Source organism: Oryctolagus cuniculus, chromosome 11 (assembly GCF_964237555.1).
Source record: "Oryctolagus cuniculus chromosome 11, mOryCun1.1, whole genome shotgun sequence".
Taxonomy (NCBI): Eukaryota; Metazoa; Chordata; class Mammalia; order Lagomorpha; family Leporidae; genus Oryctolagus; species Oryctolagus cuniculus.
Window position 1 is genome coordinate 115,807,304 of NC_091442.1, and position 25,996 is coordinate 115,833,299.

The following is a 25,996-nucleotide window of genomic DNA, read 5'->3' on the forward strand; positions in this document are numbered from 1 at the left end:
CTGGGAGCTGCGTTCACTTTCACAGCCACGCTGTCCCCAGCGGTTCGGACCCTGCTAGCAGCCGGCCGGTCTCGTGTTTCCCATCGCCCCCTTGGTCAAGCTCGATCTCTTTTTGGTTTGGCGGGAGGCACCTGCCCGCCCACCCCCGTGTTCTGTGGTCCCAGTGTGCAGGCCGTGGGCGTGGACGGTGCAGTGGTGCAGGGCGGCCCAGGTCCGCTCCTCTTTCTCGGGAGGTGGCCTGCCCTCTCCTGTCTGAGGCTTCCTCTTCCCTTAGGAATTCAGACCTCTCTCTCTCTCTGGGCGGGCCTGGGTGGGGCCTTGAGAGCTCAGGTCGTGTGTGTGTGTGTGTGTGTGTGTGTGTGTGTGTGTTTCCTCGGCTCAGAAGGAGGCCTGTCGCTTCTCTGAAATGCATTTCCCATGACATGAGCTTTTTTTTTTTTTTTTTCCTTGAAAGATTGATTTACTTATTTGAAAGGCAGAGTGATAGACAGAGAGAGAGGTCTTCCATCCCCTGGCTCACTCCCCAGATGACTGCAATGGCCGGGCTGGGCCAGGCCAAAGTCAAGAGCCAGGAGCTTCTTCCAGGTCTCCCACGTGGGTGCAGGGGCCCAAGCACTTGGGCCGTCCTCCGCTGCTTTCCCAGGCCACAGCAGGGCGCTGGATTGGAAGTGGAGCAGCCGGGACTGGAATTGGCGCTCCTGTGGGATGCTGGTGTCACAGGAGGAGGCTTAACCTGCTTCACCACAGTGCTGGCCTCCTCCCATGAACTTTTAAAAATTTCTTTATCTGAGAGGCAGAGAGAGAGAGCGAGAGAGAGAGAGAGAGAGTAAGAACACACAACCATTTGCTGGTTCACTGCCCAGATACCTCAGAGGGCTGGGACTGAGGCAGGAGCGCCATCCAGGTCTCCCATGATGGTGGCAGTGACCCAGCCGCTTGAGCCATGGCCTGCTGCCTCCTCCCGGATCGGAGCGGAAGCCGGATCGGCAGCAGAGCCGGGTGCTCGGATGTGCGCCGCGGGCGTCCCAGCGGGCGTCTTCACCGGCAGCGCAAACACCCAGCCCTCGCTTTGTGCCCCTTTGGTTCTTGCCCTTTCTCTCTGCTCTCTGCTCCCGGAGTTGCTGTCAAGTGGGCCTTCCCCTCCTCTGCCTTCCCCCACGACCTTCGGGAGGGCCTTGCCTGGGTCCCCTCTGCTTCCCGCCCCTCCCCTGCTGCCTGCCCCTGCGTCCCTCCGTCCCCGGGAGCTGCTCGCCCTTGCTTTCCGCTCTCCTCCGAGCAGCTGTGCCTGGGCTTGGTCTCTGGGGCAGACTCTGGTTCCGGAAGTGACCTCGTGGCAAGGTCGCATTTTCAGAAAGTTGCAGGTTGTGACCCTGGCCGGCCGTGGCGTGGATCACAGATTCAGTGCGCTCCGTGAGGAGGGACCCGGCGGGCGGGCACCCAGGAGGAATTCAGAGAGAGAACTGGGAAGGCAGTGGGCTCGGAGCCAGGGCGCAGCAGCTGTGGCCTGGGGGCTTCTCTGCTGGGTGGACGTCCTGTAGGCCTCTGGCAGGTCCAGACCCACACGTCACCGCGTGATTTCCCAGCATCCACAGCTTGAAGGAGCAGGAAACGGTCGATCAAACCAAGGGGTGGTCTCCTGGGTAAGGAAGCAATGCTAGGACGAGTCTGGGTAACCACTCCAAAATGGCATCGTAAGAAACGCTCCCCGTGCCTTATCCACACTCCGGGTGATTTTTTCCCGGCTCCTGTGGCCCCACTCACTGCCCCCCAGGAGCTGCCCTGTCCTTGGGGGGCCCTGGCTCCCTGTAGCTGACGGATCCCCCCACTCATCTTCCCGAATAAGGACGATGGGGGTGCGAGGGGCTGGCCTGGTGTGGGCAGTGTGGCGGGGCTCAAGAGTGAGGACTTCTCCTGGCATGGGAGGTGGTGGGGAGGGCCTGCCACCGGCATCCTCCCCGGGGTCAGGAGGGCTGGGCTTGGGGCTCCACGCTCAGTTTCCTGCCTTGCTGTCACCCTCTTGAAAATCCTCGGTCATCTGGGTACGAGGGGCCCTGCACTGAGCCCACAGGGTGTGGGTCGTCCTTGGCGGGAGGTCAAGTTCAATGGAGACGGTCTTGCTGCAGTTGTGTGTGTGCCCAGCCCTGCGCGAGCGCTGGAGACTTGGGATCCAGACCGGCCGCCCCTGACCTCCAGGGCAGAGTCTCGCCCGGTTCCACACCCATGTGAGACCCCCGCCCCTGCCCCGGGCTGCCTGCTCATCCCCCCAGCCCCCCAGGCTTCATGCTATAAATGCCGGTTTCTGAGTCACAGGCCTGACATCCCAAATGTGTTCCCTCCCTTCCTGCCCCTCCCCTTCCCCACATTAGTGAGTCCTTTGAGCTCTGGGGGGGTGACACGGGAGCTGTGAGTGGGAAGGTTCCTTAGAGGTCGCAGCCTTGCTGTGTGTGGCAGGCCCGAGACCAGAGGCCAGCCCTGCTGTGTGCTGCCACCGCGGGAGCCCCCTCCTCCCACGGCGGCCAGTCTCAAACCGGAACAGCCTGCGCACTAGCAAGTCCTCTGGCTGATGGCCCCATTCATTCACTCAGTCTACATCTATTGAGCACCTAATGCATACGGGGCCTTGGGCTGAGCAGGAGGGCACGAAGACAGATGAGGCAGCCATGCTGTGATGAAACGGGTCGTCACAGGGGTCAGTGCTGGAGCAAAGCGGGGTCTGGGCCCTGGGGTCATGGGTGAGGGGCCCCCCTTTGATTGGGGGGGTCAGTGTGTGCAGTGCTGAGCAGGAGAGGCTTGGCGCCAAGTCAGGGCTGGCCAGGCAGCGGTGGGGACAAAGATGTCTCGTGGGCCATGTGCAGAGGCCCAGGGGGGCGCTGAGGAAGTTGTGGGGGGACTGGAGGGAGGTGTGGGGGCCCCAGGGGCCCTGGTCAGGCAGGGGACACGGCCGGCCGGGAGCTTTTGACCCGCAGTCTCAGCTCCAGGCTGACTCAGCCGCTGGAAGGCGGCTCCTGTCCTCCCCGAGTCCGGCCCGCGGGTGCGGGGTCCTCAGTCTGCCCACCGCTTATCAAAGGATGGTGTCCCCAGGGGCCTCCCTCGGGGCTGTGTCGGCCCCTGGCCTGAGAACAGGATCCCAATGTCCCAGTGACGGCTTTTGGGATGGGGGACTGGGTGGCCTTGGCCCAGCCAAGTGCAGGAGTGTGGTACTGTCCAGGGGCTGTGCTCCTGCCACCCGCCGGGGTCGCCGTCACCCTCCAAGCCGGGGCTCTCCCATCTTGGAACTAAAAGCAGGTGAATGTTAAAAACCCAAACAGTAAGCTTGTGCATTGCTGCTCTCAATGCCGTCTTGCAGGGGCCTCTGGGAGCGCGGATTTAGCCGCTCTCGCTACACACGCTCCCCGTGCTGGCTGGGCCGCGGCGCTGAGCCTGCGGCACATCACCGAGGCTCTCCTGCAGGGCGTGCCCGCGCCTCTTAGGGCACAGACCAGCCCACCTCACCGTCTCATCTAAGCCACACTTCCCGCCTTTGTCCATTAGGAGGTCATGATGTTGCTGTTGAGCTTGAGGTATTCCTGGCCTCTTGCTCGCCCTTGGCGCACTATGCGGGAGATTCCACCTCCTCCCCCAGCTGGAAACACTGACTGGCCACTGCCGGCCCAGGCTGGGCCCCTTGGTTAAAAGCTTCCCCGAGAACCTGACTCCTGGTCTCTGGGGGACTCAGGCCGGAGGCGTCTCCAGAATGAGCCCTTCCCAGGGTGTGGCCTGAGTGGCTCTGCCTCGGATGCGTGTGGGGAACGGCAGCTGAGTCCTTGCAAGCCTCCGCCAGTGTCGGGGTCCCGGGGGCGCCCAGGAGAGGCCTCCGTGTGGCCGGTGGAGCAGCTGAGGGCGGCGGTGCAGATGGTGAGTGGGCAGCCTCCCGCTCCTCAATCGCACGCCCAGCCCTTCACCGCTCGGGGTCCCCTAGGCACCTGTTAGAATGCAGATTTGTGGGCCTCAGCCCAGGGACCTGGACCCTGCAGGTGGGGAAGGGCCTGGCTATCTGCATTTTCTCTGGACGCCCTGATGGCCCTGGTGCAGGTGGCCTGCAGGCTGGGCTTGGTGAGTTGTCTGTTGGCGCCCGCCCAGGGCAGCCCTTCGGCGAGCACTGCAGGGTGATGGTGGCGATGCGGCCATCTGAGAGCCACGGCGGGGCGGGGGAGGCGTTTGGAGGGGGCTCTGGCTCCACCTCTGTGACCAGGACCTGAACGCGTCCCACCACAGGTGGCATTCTCTGTGGACAGAACAGCAGCGGCTCCACACACAGGTTTCTGTGGTTACTGGTAATAGTAACAAAATTGCAGTGACATCAGCCATTCAGCACCTCGGCCAGGGGCTGGTCTGGGGAGCGGACGGGCTCAGGAAGCCGCCTCTCCTGCTGGCCCGCAGGGAACCGCTCCCTTGCCACAGGCTTCTGGAAGCAAAAGCCAGAGCAGGCGCCGCAGGTCAGCCCCAGAAAGACGAGCTGGGCGTGTCCCTGTGCGGTTGCTGGCTGAGTTCCTTTGTCCAAAGTGCCCCCTCCGTGGGACTTGAAGAAAGCAAAGGAAATGGAAGGCTTTTAGGCCTCGTCCGGGGTGTGATGAGTCTAAGGACGTCCCCCGTTTGCAGAGTGCTCGCTGCGGCTTAATCTTGAGATGAGCTCTGTGTGCGAGAGGCTGCGGCTAAGTTCTGCCTCTCAGCGAGGATGGGCAGTGATGTGCCGAGGTCCCAGGCGGGTCGGGGGCCGCCAGGTCCTGTGCTGTCACGTGCTGGGGGTCCCTGTCCCGAGCGTTTGGCTGCAGGGAATGGCAAATCCATCCCACAGCAGCTCGATCAAATCCTGGCTGTGTTTTTCTCACACGGCAGAGGTTCTGAGGGTGGTGGCTATGGGCAGTAGCTCTGTAGGGTGGGGGCTGACTCCCTTGTGACTTTCCAGGAGGTTCTTTTGTGGTCACAAGGCGGCTGCTGAGGCCGGGGGTGTCCAGTCAGAGTTGCAGGCTGGCAGGAAGGGTGAAGCGAGGGCCGTGCCAGCCCTGTCTGTCCACCGGGATCAGGACAACGACATTTTCCTTTTCAGACCCCTCCCCTTCCCAGGACACGTGGCCAGAACTGGGTCTCATGGCTCAGGCAGGCAGAAAGCGTCACTGCCCTTGGCCAAACCAACCTAGAGATGTCCCCTGGAGTCAGGCCAGATCAGAGGACTCTTAGCACACTGGACACTGGTGTCCTCCGGCCTCGGAATCTCCACCTGCCCTGGTCAAGGCCGTGGCTCTCCCACATCTCCAAGGCCCTGGTCACAGCCTCGGACCGCTGTCCGTGCTGGCTCTGCTGAGAAATCTGAAGCCAAGTGCTGACCCGTGCTAGCCCCGCAGAGGCCAGTGCTGCCAGCAGACTCCGCTGTGGCCGGGGAGGCCAGAGGCGCATCCCGGGGCTGTTTCTGGAAGCCCTTGGAGCCGCCTGCCTCCTGCAGGGCTGTGGAGCACCTTGTTGGGCCTGCCCCTGGCTTACCCTGGATTTTACGGGTCTGTCCGCCCTCCACGGACAGGGCTGAGGCTAGTCCCACCCCCAAAGCCCCGGAGGCTGGTCCTGGGCCATGCTGGTTGCACCAGGGGAACTGAAGGGCTGGGGTGGGGGTGGTAGGGTATCTGGAGATGTTTTCTTTCTCTTTTTTTTTTTAAGATTTATTTTATTTATTTGAAAGAATTACACACAGAGAGAAGGAGAGGCAGCGAGAGAGAGAGAGAGAGAGAGAGGTCTTCCATCCACTGGTTCACTCCCCAGATGGCCACAACAGCTGGAGCTGCGGCGATCTGAAGCCAGGAGCCAGGAGCTTCTTCTGGGTCTCCTACACAGGTGCAGGGGCCCAAGCACTTGGGCCATTTTCCACTGCTTTCTCAGACCACAGCAGAGAGCTAGATCAGAAGTGGAGCAGCCGGGTCTTGAACCGGCGCCCATATGGGATGCCAGCACTGCAGGCAGCCGCTTAGCCACCGCGGCACAGTGCCGGCCCTGGAGCCGTTCTCTTTAAGCTGGGCTGTGTTGGGTAGTTCTGGGCCTGAGAAGGTTCTAGCAGGAACCTCGGTGTGAACTGTGGGGCAGGGCGGGAGGGAAGGCGATGGCCACTGTGCATCCCGTTTCCATGGAAACCCGATGGGCGCTGCCACGAGGGAGGGGGCAGCTGCTCGGCTCTCGCGGTTCCACGGTCCGAGGACGCCTGCTGTCCCTAGGCTAAAAAGCGGAGGGGCCTCTGGTTTCAGGGCCCGCTCGCTGCAGAATCGTCAAAGTTGTCACATCCCACAGCTCGGCCCCTTCCTCTGTGCCGGCCTCATGCCTGCCGACTGTCCCCCGCAGCGGCCACCAGCTCTGGGCCACAGCAGGTCTCCCGCCAGCTCCTGTCCCAGAAATGGAGTCTCCTCGCCTTGGATTGGCTGGCGTGGGTCACGTGCTCTCCCCGTGACCAATCGCTGTAAGCTGGGGTGGTGGTGGTGGTGCAGATTTCTGATTGGCCAGCTCTAGGCCCAGGCCCGCCTTCTGCAGGGTGTGAGATCAGCCCCAGCCCAGCCAGCCTGAGCAGGAGGGTGCATGGGAGACCCCGCACCTGGTTTCCCTCTCGGTCAGGACGGGCGCCCCAGCTGGAGGGAATATGGCCGCCTGGGGCTTTGTCAGCTGTGCCGACGGGGCTGAGCGCTTCCGCCCGCGATGACGTCATGCTGCACAATCCGGGGAGTTAGGGTGTTCGCCCCACTGTGCAGATGCGGACGGTGGCGGGGGGAACTCAGAGTAGCAGCCTGCCCCAGGCCGCTCCGCCTGCATGGACCAGATCTGGGGCGACTGGTCAGGGGTGGCTGTCCCCAGGGCCCTGCCCTGCCCCACTCCCGACAGGAGGGAGTGTTAACCTTTACGGAGCTCAGAGCGTGCCTGGGGGTCTCTCCCTGGGGCCCCCAGCCCTCAGGAAGCTGGAGCCGAGTGCCCCACCCTCCCAGGCTCGCGCTGATCGCCAGAGCCCTGCCCACCTGCCGGGGCCCCAGAGCTACCCTTGCACGGAAGGCCGAGTTGGAAAGGCTGCTGGGGAACGTGTCCTAAAAATCTCTGCTGTTTCGCTGGGCAGCCTCTCTTCCTCCGGCACCTGCCCAGAGACAGCCCGGGGGTGGACACGTCCGGCCAGTGGGCCGTAGGAGGCCCGTGGAGCCATCTGGCTTTGCCAAGGCTGCGGCAGGCGGGACTCGAAGTCAGTACACCTATAGCAGGCTCGTTTTGAAGTCGATTGTCCTGTGTGGCCCGCGAATGTCGCTGTAAATACCCAGACGGCCTGTGGCAGAAGAAAGGCCCCCAGCCCTGGAAGGAGGCCTGTGGAGTGAGGTCGCCTGGGGTGGGGGCGGCGGCTGCCTGCCTGGGTCTGTCCTGTGGTTTGTCCTTCAACTCTGCAGCCAATGGACCATTCACCCCCAGGTGCCCCCTGAACTCTGAACTTGGCCCGGGTCAAGTGGGCATCCTGTCCTGAGCTTGCAGTCTCCTGGGGCTTGTGTGAGGAGGTTTGGGGGTGACTTGGTTCTTTTGGGCGGCTGTAGGCTGGGTGGCTCTGAAGAACAGCGCAGCGCTGGTCCCAGCTCTGGGCTGGCAGGTGCAGGATCCGGCTGGTAGAGGCGGTGTCTGGGTAGGGCCGTTTCTGCATAGACAGGGTCTCTCCCCAAGTTCTCAGATTGACAGGGCCCGGGGCATCCTTTGGCCTCTTTTACAAGGGTGCTGAGCTAATCTTCAGGAGGGCTCCCCGCCTCGTGGCAGAATCGCTTCCCCACGGGCCCTGCCTCCTAACTCCAGCACGGCACCTTGGGGGCAGATCTCAGGGTGCATTGGGGGGGGGGGGCATAAACATGCAGGCCCCAGCCAGGGGTGAAATGATCCGAGAGACATAAGGAGGTGGCCAGAGTCAAGGTTTAAGGCTACTACACCCTGATTCTCTCCACTCTTCCCTCCCTCCCTCCCTCCCTCCCTCCCTCCCTCTCTGCGTTAAGCACCTGCTGTGCGTGGCGGGGGTGGGGTGGGGGTCTGGTCACCCACAGGAGCCTGAGTCGTCCCGCTGTGGTTCCCAGTGTCTCAGCAGCCTTTCCGTCAGCTGCAATTTCAATGACATTTGAAGAAGGACCCCGCGGGCCCCTCGCGCAGGTCGCGGCGTCACCCTATTTTTATCCCAGGGATCGTCCCCTGGGCGGGGTATTTCCTGGAAAGATGTTGGATCGCAGACATTCTGTGCTGCTCTTGCCAGCTGTGAGCTTTTTTCCTGGTCTTGTCCCTCGAGTTATTTGCTTAACTGAGCCTGCCTGGGGAGCCTGCCTCGGAGCCAGGCGCTGGGCTGGGTGCTGGGGACCCGATGACGTGGCACACAGGCAGGTGTGCCAGCTCTGCCCGGGGGTGGAGACGCAAAGGGTGCACGGTGCACTCTGGGAGCCAGTGCCGCTCCTGTCCCGGCTTCCTCTTGCAGGTGGGGGGGAGGCCGGGGGGGGGTTAAGCAGGCATGGTGTCGTGGCAGCAAGCAGAACTTGGGTGTAATCATAGCCCACGCTTATTTGGCTCGACACTCTTTTCCGCATTGAGTGTGCCTGGGGCTTGGCCAAGGTCACACGTGCAGCGGCCGCGAGTTGGGATCGGAACCCAGCGCGTGCACTAACCACCGGGCGACCCTGCCTCTGGGGATACTAGTCCTGTACCCCATGCCGCAGGGTACGGCTGTGCTCAGCGGTGACCAGGCCATCTGAGCCTCAGCTTCCTCACGGGCACGGGGCACCAGTGGGGCCGTGGGGAGGTCACCCGAGGGGAGGTGGGGGGGCGCTTGGCAGGTGCCGAGGCCCGGGAGGCCCTTCCGAAGTTCCAGGGCAAACGGGGCGCCCGGGGCAAGCCTTGGCTCCGGGCGCCGGGGGCGGAGGCAGAGCGGGATTTGGGTTCGGCTGGAGGGAGGCGCTCCAGCCATATGGCCAGGATCCTGCCGCTTGCCAGCTCTTGCCTCGGCCTTCCTCTGTTGGCAAAGTCCTCGGGCCACCACGGAGGCAAGGCGGCCATCGGAGCCGCCCGGTTCCAGGGACAGCGCCCCTTCTTCAGTGCCAGCTGCACCCGGAAGCCGGCCCTGAGCCGGTCACGTGGCCAGGCAGGGGGTGGCACCCATGGAGCACCAGGCCTGGGTGCTGAGGCCTCTGTGGGGGTGGGGCAGGCATCGCGGCAGAGCTGGTGCCCACCGTCCCTGCCTGGCCACACGGAGCCCTCCCTCTGCCACCTGCACCTGGGGTGACCTCAGGACGCAAGTGCGCGCTTCACATCGAAATTGCTCACCTGATGAGGCGCCTGGGAGCCGGCAGCAGGGAGTGGGGGGGTTTGTTAATTTTTTTGCTTAGACTTAGCGCTGAAGCTGCGAGATAAAGTAACTGTGTAATTAGGAATTAATTTCTCACACCCAAAAGTGATGTCTTATTTGGGGCCCGAGAGAAGTCAGCCTGGTTGCTTTGCCCTGCCCCCGCCCCAGGGCCCCTTCTGCACCTCTGGGCCTGCAGTGGGGGTGGGGGACCCAGCTCCCTGCTGTCACCGGGGTGGAGGGGAGGAGGAGGCGGCTCCTGGCGTGTAGAGATTGAGAGGTGTTACCCCAGCCCCCACCATTCTCGAGTGCCTGCTGAGGGGGAGAGAGGGGCCGCCCTCCCGGGTAGGCAAGCGTCCCCTGCTCCCAGAAGGTGGCCGCCTGCTGGCAGCTCCGCACCTCCCCTGACCCCTGCAGCCCCAGCCTCCGCCCCGTGTGGTCGCTCGGGCTCCTGCCCCCGGCATCGGCATCGCCTGCACCTGCGCAGCCTCCTCTGTGGTCCCGGGCTGCTGCAAGGGGAATCCGAAGCAGGCGGGAGGTGTGAATGGCGTGCAGAAAGAGCCAAGAGGGGTGGATTCCGTGCTGGTGCGAGGAGTGGGGGAGGGGGAGAGTGAGCACAAGGCCCTGTGCCCAGGCCAGGGGCCAGGGGGCCTCGGGCATGTGGCGAGCCTGGCGTGGCCCCCAGGATGGGTGGAGTAGAGCAGGGCTGGGGGAGGTGAGCAGAGGGGGGTTGGCTGCGGGTGATGGCGAGGGGCCGAGCCAGCGCTCTGGGCCGGACCTGCCCACGTGGACCTGCTCGGGCTCTGAGGCTTGTGTGTTCCAAGTGCAGGGCCGGGCGTGGCTGCCTCTGCTCCCTTCAGGGGTGGGGGCGAGTGGATGGCAGGGGCCAGAGGCCGCTGCTTCTCTCCCAGGGACCCCAACTGGCACCCAGGCTGTCCTGGGACCTGGCCGGGCCTGGCACCCTTCGCTGAGCTGGGAGGTGGCAGACCCAGGCTGTGGCCTCTGGGGGCGCCGTGTGGCTGTGGGACAGCCGTGTGGCAGTGGGACAGGGTGTCGGCGCCAGGCTGGAGGCACAGGGCTGACAGCCTGCACCCAGCCTGGGGCGGCTCAGCCGGGTCAGCCCTGGGAGCCCTCTGCGCACAGTAGGCCTTCAGGAAGCGCGTGCTTTTTGCGGCGGCCTGCCCAGCTGGCGAGCGAGCGTCTGTTCATTTTTGTCATGTGACTTCCTGGGTGGGGCGGCCCCCTGGATAGCACCTGTGGGAGTTCGGCTGCTGAGCCTCTGGGCCCCGGCCTGTGTGGGTGGACCCAGACCTCCCTGAGTCCGGGGAATGGGCAGGCGGGGCAGGGCCCTGGGGGCTCCCTCGCAGGCCCGGGTGTGTGGCCAGTGGGAGCGCCTGTGTGTGCCACCCCCGCGGTCTCGTCACATGCGTCTCCCCGGCTGCCTGGAGCTCCTTCTACAAAATAGGAAAGTGACAGTTTGGCTCACCCACACGAGCGCAGGATCCTCACACGGCCCCGAATCTGTCCTCACCCGTGCCGCCCCACCCCCGCACGCATCCTCTGCCTGCCTGCCCGGCCCTCCCTCCCCTCCTCCCCTCCCCCTCCCCCCGCAGCCCCCAGGTCTCTACCTCTAGTCTTTGCCACTTTCTGGGGTCATTTCCCCTCCACTGACCCTGGGCCCCAGCAGGAGGGAGCACGGGGCGTGTGTGCCCTGCGAGGGCTGTGTGGTGCGTGACCTCGTGTGCAAGCAGGGGGGAGAGGGCATCCTGGGAGCCTCCGCTCAGTCCCTCCTCCAGCAGCGGGAGGGGCCGCGGCTTCACGGCCCACAGGTTTGCAAGCTGGTAGACAAAGCCCTCACTTCCAGCTGACCACGGGTGACACGTGGAACTAGGGGTGGGGGAGCGGCCTGGTGAGCTGTGTGCTGGGGTCAGGCGGGGGCGGCTGGCCTTGGCATGAGCCCCTGTCTTTCAGCAAGGGGCGGGTAGGGAGCAACTGAGCAGGTAGGATCTGCTGTAAATATAGGGGAGCCTAGAGGGGGCCCCAGAGGTCTGCCTTTTGTGGGAGATCTGGGAAGGCTTCCTGGAAGAGGCAGGCTGCTTCCACGGAGCTGTGGGTCTGTTGGAACATGGATTGGGGTGTAGGGTGCTTGGTGGGGCTCCAGGAAAGAGAGCCAGGGCACTGGGTGTGCCTGCCTTTGAGTGCCTGCCCTGCCCGGCTTGGTGCTTCTGACGGTGGAGATGGGATTGAATCCTTTTGGATGCACCCAGCCTAGGTTGTCAGCTTCCTTGTGGGCTGTGGTGTGAGAAGCTTCCAGAACTGCAGGGTGTCTGAGCAGGACCTGGACGCACAAGTCAGGTTCCCCTGGGCAGAGCAGAGGCGGGGCTGGCCTGGCAGCAGGAGGTCCAGGGAGCCCTGGGGGTGGAGCCTCCACGTCCGGGTATGAGCAGCGGGGTGGGGGGCAGGGCTGGGGGCGCGGATCTTGGCACAGGCCGTGATGAGGGGTGGGGGTCACTGCGCTGAGCTGTCTCCCACCCTCTGGTTGTTCAGGCCTCTGTCTGTGCGGAGGGCTTGTGAGACCAGTGCTGGGGCGGCTGATGTCAGCCCAGGGCCCCACAGCACCCGGGACCCCCGCCTGGGGAATGGGCCCAGGGGAGCACTACCTCCCTGTTTCCGGCTCAGGCAGAGGGGCCGCCGTGCTGGGCTCACAGCGGCGCTCGGGGCCTCTGTCCCCCACTCTCCCTGCCCCAGCTGGCACAGTGCAGGGGAACTGGGCCTCCCAGGCAGGTGCCTCCCCGCCCGCCCCTCACACTCCTCCCCTTCCTCCGCAGGATGGTCGAGTACTCCCTGGACCTGCAGAACATCAACCTGTCGGCCATCCGCACCGTGCGTGTCCTGAGGCCCCTCAAAGCCATCAACCGAGTGCCCAGTGAGTCGCCCGCGCCCCGCCCCGCTCACTCGCTCCGAGACCGACCGGCGCCCGCTGGGCCCGGCTGGGCTGACGTGGATGTGGCTCTGCCTCTGTGCAGCTCTCGGGCTGGGAGCAGGGCCTGAAGGCGTTGGAGGTGGCCCCGGTGCCTCGGAGTCCCAGAGAAACCGGGGTGCAGCCTTGGGGGGCCGGCTTTTCAGGGGTGAAATGTTCCGGGGGGGTGGGCTGGGGTCTGGGAGGAAGCAGCTCCTTGGAGCACTTAATGGGGGCAGTGGCTCCCGACTCCTTCATTCCTGCTGATTGACTTTGAACTTGAGCTCTGTCACCCACACTCCCCACCCATAGGTTCATCCACCTACTCACACGTGTCCACCCATCTATCTGTCCATCCATCCATCCATCCATCCGTCCATCCACCCATCTGTCCGTCCATCCATCCATCCGTCCGTCCATCCTTCCACCCATCCGTCCATCCATCCGTCCTTCCGTCCATGTGTCCACCCTTCCGCCCACCCATCCCTCCGAGTCCACGTCTGGGGCTGTAACAGAACACCTCACGTGGGATAACTGATCCAAACCGATGCTCTTTAGCTTGCAGTTCTGGCAGCTGTGGTCCGAGAGCACGGGCACTGGCGCCTGGTGACGGCCTCTTGCCTCACGCTAGTGTGGCGGGGACCATCGCCCAGTGAGACGGAGCGAGCCTGGGTCTCTCCAGCGCCATGCACCCTCATCTGATCCAGCCACCTCCCGGAGGTCCCGATGCCCACACGTCTTGTGCACATTCAATGCATCCCTCTACCCACGTGGCGTTCAAGGAGGTCTCCTTGGTCTCTCCCGAGCCCCACGTCCCCCCGTAAGGGAGGTGGGCTGTTTGCACTTTTCCCATGAGCACAGCTGGAGGGCACACCGCCCCCAACCCCCTCCCCTGCCTTGTGTTAGCAGTGAGCTGGGGATGGGGGCAGGAGGGGAGGAGGCAGGCTGCCCACCCAGCCCACCCCCGTGCAGCCTGTCTGCCCTGCGTGCCTGTGGGGCTGGCCTGGCTCTGGCCTTCGGTGTGGGAGCCTGGCAGGCCGTGGGGCCAAGCTCCGGGATCTCTGTGCAGCAAGGTGACACAGAGGTGGCCTGGGCTGGCAGGGTCTGGACAGTGCCCTCATTCCTGCTTTGCTCTGAGAGGGCAGGGCGGGGTTCCTGGGTGGTGTCCAGGTTGCACGTGCAGGGTCAGCCCTCCGTGCGCAGCTGGGAGGTCCCAGAGTTGCTGGGGGGCCCGGTGCGGGTGAGTGAGGCGTGCTGAGAGCCATAGCCCTGCAGTTCACTCTCCTGCTCCCACCCCTCCTGCTGCCCTGTGGAGACTTCCTTGGTGGCTGGGAAGAGACACCCAGAGAGGCTATCCCAGGGCAGCGTCTCCATCCTTTCCATCCCCACCAGTCCCGGAAGGCTTCTTCAAGACCCCTGAGTTCAAAACCATCTTCCCCTGTTTATCACATGAGGAAATGGATGCCAGGCCAAGGTCACACAGGTCAGCGGCAGGGACCAAACCAGTCCTGGGTTCTACCCAGTGCACCTGCCCCAGCCGCACGTGCCTTCTTGCTCATGCCCTGCCCGCCTTGACCGGAGAGCAGGCCAGGATGTGGGCTTCATTCCCGGGGCCTGGGGTGGGGGGCGGTCAGCAGAGGGGTCAGAGGCTGGCTCTCCAGGGGCTGCAGCCGTGCGGTGGACCAGTGTGACTGATGGGACACGTGAGTGGGGGAGGTGGTCTCTGGCGGAGGCAGGACGGACCCCGGCGTGTGTGAGAGTCTGCATGTCTTCACCGTGGAGCCTGTGTGCATGGTGTGCAGGTGGGTGGTGGGCAGTGTGAGGGTTTGCACCTGGGAAGGTGTGTGCACACGTGTCGGTGAGCACACACGGGCGGGTGAGTGTGTGAGCGTGTGCACGGGAGGCGTGTGTGTATGTGAGTGCATGGAGTTCTGTGCACTCCTGCCAGTGTGTGTGGGCATCCCCCTGATCTGTCTGCTGCGTGTGAGGAGCTGTGGGTGGTGGCCTGTGGGGGTCACTCCCCGTCCTCTCTGGAGGTGGAGGAGGGCAGAGGTCCATCTCCGGAGCTCCCGGAGGCTCCAGCTACGGGCGCTGCGCAGCCCAGAAAGCCCAGAGAGGGGTCGGAGTTCCTCCTCCGGGGCCTCCTTCCGGCTGGCGGCCGTGGCTGCGAGGCCCTGTGAGCCGGGTCAGGGGAGCTGTCCCTGCTGGGGAGCCCAGTCTGCCCCGTAGCCTTGCAGGGCTGCTGGGAGCACTGACCTCCCGGCGGCCAGAGCGGCGGGAGGTGTCCCCTCCTCAGATCTGGAAGTGGCCCAGCGAGGGCGCCTCCTGCAGAGGGGCCTCAGATAAATTCACAGCCGGGAGAAAGGCAGGAGCAGGTGCCTGGCCGCCTGGCGTCACAGGAGACAGCTCCGCCCCCAGGTGCCCTGCCCCCGCCCAGAGCCGCCAGGAATGAATGGGGGGGGGCAGGGCACGAGAGGTTTGATTGGCTGCCTTTTAATAAACTTATTTATTTGAGAGGCCAGGAGAGAGAGGGAGAGAGATTGGTCTTCCAGCTGCTGGCTCACTTCCCGAATGACTGCAGCAGCCGGGGCTGGGCTGGGGCCAGAGCCAGGAGCTGGGACCTCCATCCAGGTCTCTCATGGTTGGAAGGGACCCAAGCATCACCATGGGCAGGAAGCTGGAGTCAGCAGCGGGAGCCGGAATGCAGCCCAGTTCCTCTGCCATGGGACACGGTGGGGGCTTAGCTGCTAGGCTGAAAATGAGTTTCCCAAAAGCATTCCAAGTCCTCCCAGCCACCCTTACATCCGCGTCTGTCCTGGGTCCGATAGCAGCCTGTAGCTTTCAGTTTCGCCACTAGATGGCGAGCTAGAGAGCTGGTAATAGGCGAAATCAGGTTATGGGTTATTAACTGGCAAGCTGCAGGGTGGGGGTGGTTGCCTGGAATTTACAAAACAGGGGTGAGCTTTTGGTGTAGCCCTGAGGACGGCACTTAGGACGCCTGCATCCCATGTCGGAGTGCCTGCGTTCAGGTCCTGGCTCTGCTTCCCATTCCAGCTTCCTGCCAAAGTGCACCCTGGGAGGCAGCAGGTGACAGCTCAAGTATTGGGTTCCTGCCACCCACGTGGGAGACGTGGATCGAGTTTCCAGCTCCTGGCTTCGGCCTGGCCCCAGCCCTAGCTGTTGTGGGCATTTGGGGGAGTGGACCAGGTGGAAGATCTCTCTGTCTCTTTCCAAATAAAAATAGAATACAGGGAAGGCTGCAAAGGCTTAGCACCATCAACCGAGAAGATTCAGTGAGAGGTCAGGAGAGGCAAGCTCTGGTCTCCCGACAGCTCCGGGTCTCAGTCTCCCAGCTTGCACAAAGAGGAGGAGGGGCTGGAGTAGATGGGAGGTCCTCAGCTTTGTCCAGGATGGGGAGGGGGCCCGGAAGGCACAGGGGTCTTCACAGGACTTTGTAAAACTTGTCCGTCCTGCCCTGGCCTCGGATGGGTGAGGGAGGGAGGCAGCATGGAGAGGGGCAGGCAGGAGGGCTGCGCGGCTTCTTTGCTGTGTGGCCGTTCGTAAATCACTGTCCCTTCCTGGGCCTTGGCAAGGTAAGGCGGGGTTCCCTCTAAACACGCCCCATCCCGGCACCAGCCAATCCCAGGCCGGACCCCGCCCACCGATCCCCCCAGCCCTGCAGTGCTTCCCTGAGCCCATTGGCTGAGCCACTTTTCCACCAAAATGAGGACAGTCACTTCCAGCTTCTGGGTGTCCCCCCTCCCCCAGGCGCCGGGAGGCAGACCCCTGGCCTGGTCCCTTCACGCACCCCCAGGCAGGGCCCTTAGGCCAGGCCTGGGCAGGGGCTCGGGGGCAGAGCACCTGCTGGCGGCGCTGTGGATGCCTGCCCAGGAGCTGCAGGCTTGCTCCGCACTGTCAGACCCTGGCTCGAGAGCCGGGGTGGGGACCAGGACCTGGGCGAGCTCCGATTCTCTCAGCACCTCCATTTCTCCCAATGGGTTAACAGTACCAAGTCCCACACGGCAGCAAGGATGGGACGGCGTCCCGTAATGCCAGGCCTCCCGTGTGGCAAGTGACCGCGGGTGTTGCGGGGGGGGGGGCGAGGGCAGAGGGCGGGCGTCGGGGCTGTCTTCTCTGGGGCTGGTTTTGGGAGGTGCTCAGCGAGCCCACAAAGGGGTGGGGAGGCCTCTCCCTGGCAGACAGACCAGCACCTGCCGTGGTGGCACGGAGGGGCCGGGAAGGCGGGGTCCACGTCTTTAGTGATGATGGGCGGTGGCTGGTGGCGGGCTGGTCCCGTGCCTTGCAGGGGCGCCGTGTGAGTTCTCACTTTACAGATGGGGAAACCGACGCAGAGGGGCTGAGTAACTTGCCGAGGCCACGCAGCTGGCTGGGGCCGAGCCGGGATTTGAACCTTTGCCTCTGTGGCCCACTTCACCACCTCTGCGACCGAGGAGGTCCTGCAGCTGTGGTGATGCCTCAGCGCCCTCTCCCCCCCCGGCCTGGTCGGCTCCAGACCCTGGAACGCCTCCTGAGGCCGGGGCTGCACATTCTCACTGCGCTGGCCCTTTGCAGGCTGGGGGGCTGCGAGCCAGGACAGCACACGGGCGGGCTGGGAGGGTGGTTGGTGCAGCCTGGGCGGCTGCTTGTGCCCTTGGCCTGCTGCCTCCCGCTTCTGCCCAGATTCGTGCTGGGCTGGGGTCGAGGTCACACCGGCCGCACACAGGAGGGACTTGTAAGGTCTCGAGGGGCCTGTTTCTTGGGTGGGGTCTTGGAGTCGGCTTGGAGACCTGGTGTTTCCAGGGGGCCGCGGGGAAGGCGGTGGGGCCACACCAGGGCTCCTTGGCACCCAGAGGGCCCCCCTCGTCCTAAGGGAGAAAGGCCTGGCAGCCCCTCGGGGGGAGGAAGAACGGGAGGAGGAAGAGCGGTGAGGACGCGGAGGGGCCCGGCCTCCCCGGGGTGCCGTCTTCCCGGCAGAGACGGCGTGGGTGGGAGGAGAACATCTGGCCGGAGCATCTGGTGAGAGTTGGAGCTGGGAGCGGGAAGGAGCAGCCAGGGCTGGGGGGGTGGTGGTGCTGGGCTGGGGGCAGCCCCCCGCCAGGGTCAAGTTCCAAGTTCCGTTCTACAAGTCAGGGGGAAGTACTGCAGACTGGACAGCAGGCCAAAGGAGGGAGCCGCTGTGCACCCACTCATGCTGCCTCCATCAGCCAAAGGGGCCGCCGGGCTGGGGTGGGTGAGGGGATTCCGATGCAGCCGCTGTGGGGGCTCGGCTCTCACCAGGGCAGGGGGCGGGGCAGGCAGTGTCGCACACCCGGAGCTGGTCTCACAGAGGAGGGCGACAGGACGTGGGCAGAGGTGTTTGGGCCACAGCAGGTGGGGGGTGCCTTTGGTGAGCAGGGGCCAGGCTGGTCCCTAGAGTGTGAGCCTGGACAGCCATGGCGCGGGACCCAAGGCCCCTCCTGGGGTGGGGGGGTGCTCCTTGGCCGGGGTGGGTGCCAGGCCCACGTGCGTCCACAGGTCCCTCCCGGCTGGGCAGGGGCCAGCAGCTGTGACCGGGGCAGCCTGGCCGTCTGCTGCCTGGCCGGCCTCCCCGGCGCCCACTGTGCCCCTGATTAGTTGGCATGGACAGTGGCAGGGGCAGCAGACGGCCTCCCCCAGCCGCCCAGCGCCTGCCACTGACCTGGCTGGACCGGACCGGAGAGCACGGAGCTCCGGAGCCAGGCCGCAGCCGTGCCCCCTCCCCCGGCCACCGGCTGTGCCCCCGCACAGAGGCTGGCACCTGCCCGCTGTTTCTACCGGAGCTGGCTACAATGTGGCCACGCTCATCTGGGCTGACAGCTCCTGTCTGCAGAGAGCACCCCAAACCTTGCGGGAGAGGCCCCCCTCGCGGCGCCCGTGGAGCAGACGGGACCCCTTCTGGGCCAGGCCCTCGGGGTGGGGCAGCTCCACCCGTGCCCCCACCCAGCTCCCAGCGTTTGGTGCTTGACACCGCGCACCTGGTGCTCCCAGGCCGGACCCCGAGAAGTGACGAGGCAGTGCCGTGCTGAGGGCCGGGCCCCCAAGTCCGCGTGTCCGGAGGGAGCCCCGTGAGCCCCACGGCCGCTCCGCTGCTCCGCCGCGCAGGCCTCCTCCCGCCCTCCCCACCCCCAAGCCTGGGCTCCGCCTTCCACATCTCTGGAAGCTGCCATGGCACCGCCACCAGCCCCGCCATCTTTGCTGATCCCAGAGGCAGCCGGCAATGCAGGTCCCCTGGAGGGTCTGAGGCGGCCTCGTGCCCGGCTGGGCTCAGACGTCCTGTCCAGGGTCTGTGCCCCCGGTCCTCACCAGGGTGGGGCTTGTCCTGGATGTCCTGGGGGCGCCGGGGTCCTACACCCCTTCTTGGCTGGGTGAGTAGGGTCTGCTGCCCACCAAGGCCCACCTGGAGACCCTAGAAAGCAGAAGAGATGGCGTAGGAGTCAAGGAAGGCAGCCTGGAGGAGGAGGAGGGTTGGCTGGTGCAGGTGTGGGGGCGATGGTGATGTGAGGGCCGTTTGTCCGTCCCCTCCTGTGTCTCCTCCCGCCCTCTACCCCCCGTCCGTCCCCCGCTGTCCTCTGCGTGGTCTCCTTGTCTACCTCCCTCGGTCACGCCTTCTCTTTATCATTGTCTCTGTCTCCTCTCCCTGCCTCCGCCTCGGGCTCCCCCTACAGGTGCCCAGAGCCAGGGGACGCAGCCTAGTGTCACATCCCACGGGTCAGGGCTAATTACTAGGCCGTGGGCATCAAGGGGGGATCAGCCGAGTGTCCCGGGGCCTCCCGACTCCCAGCTCCCTGGCTCACGGGGCCGTGAACTCATTCTCAGGCCATAATTAGCTCCTTAAGCCCCGGCTCTGTGGCCTTCGGGCTCCCTGCCCGCCCAGCGCAGAGGGCTGTGACGCTGAGCTGGCCTCAGCGGCCGAGGGAGGCTGCGGGGGGTGGGGGGGCTGCCCGCCCGCAGGTGTCCGGAGCCTCTCGGGACGGCGATACACGGAACAGAAACTGGACGGCAGAGGCCCGGCCGCCTGCAGGGGTGGCCTGGGGCAGCCGGGAGGGGGGGGGCGGGGAGCAGGGCGCTGAGCACCCTGCCTGGCTTTTCTGGGCCAGCCCCCCTCCCCCAGCTGCTGCCTCTTGCCTCTGTCTGGCTTCCAGGATTGCCCCGTCCGGGGGAAGCCTGGAGCTGATGGGGGCTCTGCCCACTCACGGAGCCCAGGGCCTGCCTGCCCGGGCACCCAGCTCAGAGCCCCACGTTCCGCAGGTGCCCTCTGCCGACCCTGGCACAGCTGGCTGCGCCTCCTCCGTGCCTCTGCCCACGCTGGGCCCTCGGCGCCTTCCGCCCTGCAGGCCCTGCCTGGCACGCAGCAAGCATTTGTTAGGTTTGATGAATGAATGAACGAGGGAGGGAGGCACTGGCATGGCCTGTGGCTCGCTCGGGCCAGCTGGATCCCCTGGGATGGGCTCCGAGGGTCCCTGGTGGTGTCTTGCTCCCCGCGTCTGCCCGCCCTGGCTCCCTGTGGGGTGAGGGCCGCGGGGCCCGCTCTTGGTCGGGAGGCAGCCTTCACGGAGCCCCACCGCCTTTCTGACAGGAGCTGGCCTCGTTTCGTGGGGAGGGAAGATGGGGTGGACATGAATTATTGATTGGCAACCAGTGCACAGGTTTCTGATGCAAATACCAAATAGCCATCCTCATTAGTAACCAGCTCGGGGCCACCCCCGGAAGGAACACAAGTCTGGGCGGGGCCACTGTCCTCGCTGCCACCCCCCACCTCCCGCTGTCTCCATGACTTGCCACGTCATGTGTTCACGAGCAGTCACTCAACCAGCGTTAGCTGAGCCCGTCTTCTGGGACAGGACCTGCTGGGTTCCGGGGACACTGCAGTGACTCAGACACGGCTCTGGCCCCCAGGAGCTCACAGCCCAGGGGCAGAGACAGGAGGGTGAACTGGGCTAGCTGCAGACTGATGGTTGATGTTGAATGGAGCCTCCTGGGTTGTGGAGTATGCAACCTGTGCAACTGTACATGGCAGCCTAGGCCAGGTCAGAGGGGCTGAGAGTTCCCAGAGCAAGAAGAGAGGGGTGCCTGTACTTGAGACGGGGGTAGGGAAGCACCTGGACGGCTTCACAGAGACAGAAAGCGTCACAGGACTGCGGTGGCGAAACAGGACTTGGCCAGGCACAGCATGGCGGAGAGCACGGAGGTGTGAACCCATTGTTTGTGTAGGGAATCTGCCGGGCACAGGGTACAGGGCCAGAGAGAGGGAGCTAGAGCAGGGGCGTGTGGGGGCCCTCCGGGTCCCCAGTGTGCACCCCTGCTTGGCCCAGCAGCTCCTGCCTCTTCCGGCCGAAGGCGTGGGAGTGGGAGGTTCACGGTGGCGCATGCGCACCACGCGGTTCGTGGCACTTCCTGTGCGGCGTGGCCCCGCCCCCTCTGTGGGCGATGGAGCGCCGGGAGCTGTCACTCCCCCCCGGTGACCTGCCAGGACCTCTGTTCCAGAGAGCGGCCGCAGTCAGCACGCGCCCTCTCTTTGGCTCTGGACTTTGCTTGCCCCGCAGAAGTTATTCCAGGCAAGATGGCCCCAGCGGCTCCAGCTGCCCTCTGCCCCGCCTGCCACCCCTGTGGATGGAGCCTCTTTCCCTGTAGCGCCCCTGGGAGCGCCTGGGCTGACTCTCATTGGTCCTGGCGGGGATCACATGCCCACTCTGGACCAATCACTGGGGCTATGGGGAGGGAGCATGCTGATTGGTCAGGTCAGGGTCACGTGATCCCCATGAGGCCGCGTTTTCGGCACCTTGGACAGCGCTGTTGGGCATGAGTCGACGCGACTGGCACTCCGTGGGTTCTTGGTAGTTCGGTGCCTGGGTCGTCTCGCGTGGAGCCTGGAGGGAGGGGGTGGCTTGGAGACAGCAGCTGAGGCCATGTCAGGGGACGCCGTCACTCAGCCTCGGGAGAGGCGGTCGGTTCTCAAAGCTGGCCCTGCACCTGCGGCGGGAGGGCGGGTGTCCTCCACGCGCTCCGTGGGGACGGGAGCTGTGGGGTGCAGCCGAGGAACCCTGGTGGGTGACGCCTGTCCCGGCGGGCGGGGCGGGGACTTGAACCTGGGGCCCTGAGAGAAGCCCTGCTTTGCTCAGGCTTCCGCTCCCTCCCTGCCAGGTGTTCAGGCCCCCAGGGGCCATCTAGGATGTGGGCAGCCCCCACCCAGCCCACTCCTGTGCCTGCCCGAAGCCCCCCCCCCCCCCCAGCTCTCCCCACCACCTTCCCTGGGAGTACCAGCCCTTGCTGGCCGGTACTGTTGTGTCTGCACGGCCCGGGGAGCCGCTGACCGCCCTGGGGTTAGGGCATTCAGGACAACCCCGTCAGGCATCTACTGGGCCTCCTTGCATGGACGCTGGGCATCTGAGCTGAGCCAGGGCGGGGTGCTGTGGAAAGGGGATGGGTCTTGGTGTCTGGTTTACATTTTAATTTTATTTGAAAGTCAGAGGGACACACAGATCGTCCATCCTCTGGTCCCCCCAACCCCCAATGCCCGTGACAGCCAGGCTGAGGCCAGGCCGAAGCCAGGAGCCTAGAACTCAGTGTGGGGCTCTCCCATGGGTGGCAGGGGCCTGAGGACTTGAGCCGCCACCTGCCGCCTCCGGAGTGAGGAGGTAAAGCAGGCACTGTGCCGTGGGACGTGGGCGTCGCCGCGCCAAGCACCCGCGGAAACCCTGTTTAAACCCAGACCCTGCCGCCCCATAGCCCTGTGACCGTGGGTGAGTGGCTTCAGTCCTGGATTCTCCAGTTGCCTCCCGTGGAAAGTGGGGGTGACCTCCCCTAGGTGTCACCAAGCCTGGAGGGTCTCCCGTTTGGGCACAAGCATAAACCGTGCTCCGTCCGTGTCCACCCATTCATCTGCAGCCTCGTGGGAGAGTGGGGGCCCAGAGCCATTTCTGTGGCCTCAGGGCAGACGCGGGGGGTCCACTGGGCAGCCACGAGCGGAGCCCTGGTCCGTGTCCCGCCTGGCCCCCGCCCGGCCGTGTCTCGCTGACCTCTGCCCGCTGTCTGGCCCCCTCCCCCAGGTATGCGGATCCTGGTGAACCTGCTGCTGGACACGCTGCCCATGCTGGGGAACGTGCTCCTGCTCTGCTTCTTCGTCTTCTTCATCTTCGGCATCATCGGCGTGCAGCTGTGGGCGGGGCTGCTGCGCAACCGCTGCTTCCTGGAGGAGAACTTCACCATGTGAGTGCGCAGCCCCGGGACCGGGCCCTGGTGGCCGGGGAGACGGCAGAGCCCTGGAGCAGCCCCGGGCGTGGCCCGGCAAGGGCGGTCCCGGTCACCGCCGCCGCCGGGAGCCGGTTGTCAAAGCTGTGCGAGCCCAAATCAAGCTGGGGCTCTCGGGGAGCTGGGTTTCGTGGTGCCCTTGCGCAGGGGGCCGGAGCAGGCTCCCCTCGGTCACAGGTGGGAGCTTCATTCACCCAGGCCTTGCTGTCCCACGTGGCCCCCTCCTGTGTGGTCTGGGGCCGGCCCCTTCTCATTGCTGGAGCTCAGCCCACGAGTCACCGCCTCCTGTAAGCCCACCCCCCCGGGCTCATGCACTGTCCTGTACACCCACCCCCCTGGGCTTGTGCACTGTCCTGTACACCCACCCACCCGGGCTCGTGCACTGTCCTGTACACCCACCCCCCACCCCCCACCCCCGGGCTCGTGCACTGTCCTGTACGCCCACCCCCCCGGGCTCGTGCACTGTCCTGTTTGACTTCCTCCCTGGCTCGCCTCTTTCTACAGTGGTCTCACATCCCGGCCCATGGGCTCGGGTGCTGGGTGTGTTTACTGGGTCTTTGGGTGCCACTCGAGTGTGAGTTCTGCGTCAGAGCGGGGGCACCTGGCTCATCGTTCTGTCCCCAGGGCCCAGACCAGGGACTGGCACGGCGCCCCGACCGGTTATGCAGTGCGTGTGCGTGTGTGCCTGTGCGATGCCCCCCAGCAGGGTCTGAGTCCCGCCCCCTCGGCCGTGTGCTTCCTGTTGTCAGGCCAGGCTGCGTGAGGGACTCCTGCTCCGTCTGGGCTGTGATGCGGGAGCCGGAGCGAGGGGCAGAGGGTCCCAGGGCCACAGCATCCGGCCCCCTTCCCCCCTTCGGCCTGGGAAGAGTAGAGGTGAATGTCAACACATGTCACCTGAGCCGGAGCCCTTAAGGGAAGAGGGGCGGAGGTGGGGCGGGGCTGGCTGCCCCCCCCCCCCCCCCCCGCCAAGCTCCCGCTTCCTCCGCTCCGGGCAGGTGGCAGCGCCCTCCACACCCTGCTGGGCTGGGGACAGCCCATGCTGCCTGAGGGGCAGTGGGCCGCGGCTGGGTGGAGAGCAAGGCCAGGCTCTGCGTCCCTCAACGCAGGGAGGGAGGTTTCACCTGAACTCCAGAGGCCTTGTCCAGGAAGCAGAGGGGTTGGTAACCGGGATGGGGCTCTGGGGGAGCCAGGCCGAATCCCGGGCAGGGGCAAAGTCCACAGGCAGCTGGGCCGAGCGCAGCTGGAGGGCCGACAAGGGCCCTTCTCAGGACGGAGCACAGGCGGCCGGGACGGAGGAGGGGTCTCGGGCTGCCGGAGCCCAGCTCTCGCCTGCACACTGGCTCCGAGGCCTGCCGAGGGAAGGGAGGGGCCAGGCCCCCACCGAGCACCCCGCCCCCTCCTGGGCGTCATCCCGCAAGCACGGGCCACTTCCGGGGAGCAGCCTTGGCCTTGGGAAGCTTGTCACTCAAGATCAGCCCACCCTGGAGTGCCAAGGGCTGCTCGGGGCTCCAGGGGTAAACCCCGGGTGAGCCTGTGGGCGTGACGGAGCCCAGAAGGCAGCCGTGGAGCCCGGCTAGTGAGACAGCTGAGGTTTGCCGGGTGCCGCGTGTGCACCAGCGTGATCTTCAGAGCCCCACGAGGGGAGTCTTCTCCCCAACTTGGTCAGGGAGGTGAGGGCGTCTGCCCAAGGGAACGTGGCTGGTAAGTCATGGAGCAGCAGGGGTTGTGGGTAGCCCCGAGGTGGGGTAGGGGATGCACCGGCACTGCAGGTGGCCTTGGCCGTGGTCATGGGAACCGGGCTGGGCTGCCTGATGTCACCTGAGTGCTGATCTGGCACAGACAGGGAGGGCCCAGACACAGTGCCCCCCCATCTCCCTGGTCTAACAGGTGGGGCTGGCAGAGAGCCCCCAGGAGAGAGCAGAGAGGCCAGGTGGGTGGCGGCCACCCAGGCAGGGCTGTGCAGTCTGCTGTCCTCAGCTGCGTGAGCCCAGTGCCCAGGGACCCCAGGACGCCCCTGGCCGACGTTGCCACGGACTGGCAGTCTCCCAGCACTGCGTGTGCTTTTGAGAGCCCTGTGTGTAGGTTTTCAGGAGTGATTAAGTCTAAAAAGCTTGGGATAAAGTATTTGTGATACATAAAGGACTCCAACCCAGAGCAGGCAAAGAACTCAGCCAGTTGATAAAGAGAAAAATGGTCCAGGCGAAAATGGCCAAGCAGATCTGAGCAGGTGCTTCGCTAGGGGAGAGAGCGGCGGCTGATGAGCGCGGGAGGCGTTTCTCATGGGCAGTCGGCGGGAAGCACACGCTGGGACCTCGTGGGCAGTCGGCGGGAAGCACACGCTGGGACCGTGGGGAGGCGCCAGGGTGCGACGGTGCCCGGGTCACCAGAGCTGTGCAGCCACCTCTCCGGCAGGCTGTTGGGCGGACGGTGCTGAAGCTGAGCCCAGACACGCCCCCAGCCCAGCGGGGCTCCTGCGTGCGGCCCCAGGGCAGGCGTGGCTGGTGGCCGCCTGCCCAGTTCCGTGCAGCACGATCCGTAGCCAGCAGTGCATTCGCACAGGGAGCTGGAAAAGAAGGGACTGCTCCTCCACTGCCTGCGTAGTGCTGCTGGGTGGGGCAGTTGGCACGGTGCCTGCATCCCGGAGCAGAGGCCCTGGGGGCGGGGCTCAGCTCCGCTTCCGAGCCGGCCTCCTGCTGATGCGCCAGGTGGGAGACCCAGCCTGCGTTCGGCTTGGTCCAGCCCTGGCGTCTGGGGAGTGAATCAGTGGACGGAAGGTCTGCCTCGCGCTCTCTGCCTTTCATTAAGAATGAAAATAAATAAATACGTAATGAGCGTAGCATCTCCTGTGAAGAGTAGCAGCCCTTGGCTGCAGGCAAGCTCATTTTGCGCCCGTGTGTTAGCGTTGCTGTTTGCGTCCAGGGTCGCGACAGATCCTGCGTGTGTGTGTTTTGGGTTCCCACTGGTCCGTATGCGTGTGGTCGGGCTCAGTTTGTTCTCGTTACTTTGTGTGGACATTCAGCGGCCTCAGGACTTCTCTTTGCAGAGAAGCCGGTCCTCCTGCAGTGGGTTGCAGCCGTGTCTGTGTCAGCATCACGTGACCTTGTGAATTTTGGCCGGATGTGTGCAGACAGAGCTCCCCTCCACTGGCTCACTCCCCAAATGCCCGCGATGGCCTGCGAACTCCCTGAAGCTCCCAGGATCTGCGCTGCGCAGGAAGCTGGATGGGGAATCGACCCCAGGCGCCCCCGCGTGGGGTGTGCGTGTCCCAACAGGCGTCTTCACCGAGGCCCAGCGCTCCGCTGGCCGTGTAGGTTGTGGCTGTTGCCCTCGGCAGGGCCCGCGTCCAGGTGGTCTCCCGCCAGCGGCGTGCACCTGTAGCCCTCCTCCTTCCCCGTGCTCACGATGGTCCACCTTGGAGTGGT

General features: G+C 65.1%; 1 protein-coding gene across 3 annotated transcripts in view; it reads left to right on the top strand.

The window, feature by feature from the left end:
- The window catches only part of CACNA1I (calcium voltage-gated channel subunit alpha1 I), a 90,412-nt gene that overhangs the window by 28,259 nt on the left and 36,157 nt on the right, over positions 1 to 25,996 (top strand). For all 3 annotated transcript variants that reach the window (XM_070051502.1, XM_070051501.1, XM_070051500.1), the window contains 2 exons: positions 12,178 to 12,275; positions 22,373 to 22,532. In XM_070051502.1, the coding sequence (XP_069907603.1) occupies positions 12,178 to 12,275; positions 22,373 to 22,532 (258 nt within the window). The remainder of the gene's footprint in view (positions 1 to 12,177; positions 12,276 to 22,372; positions 22,533 to 25,996) is intronic.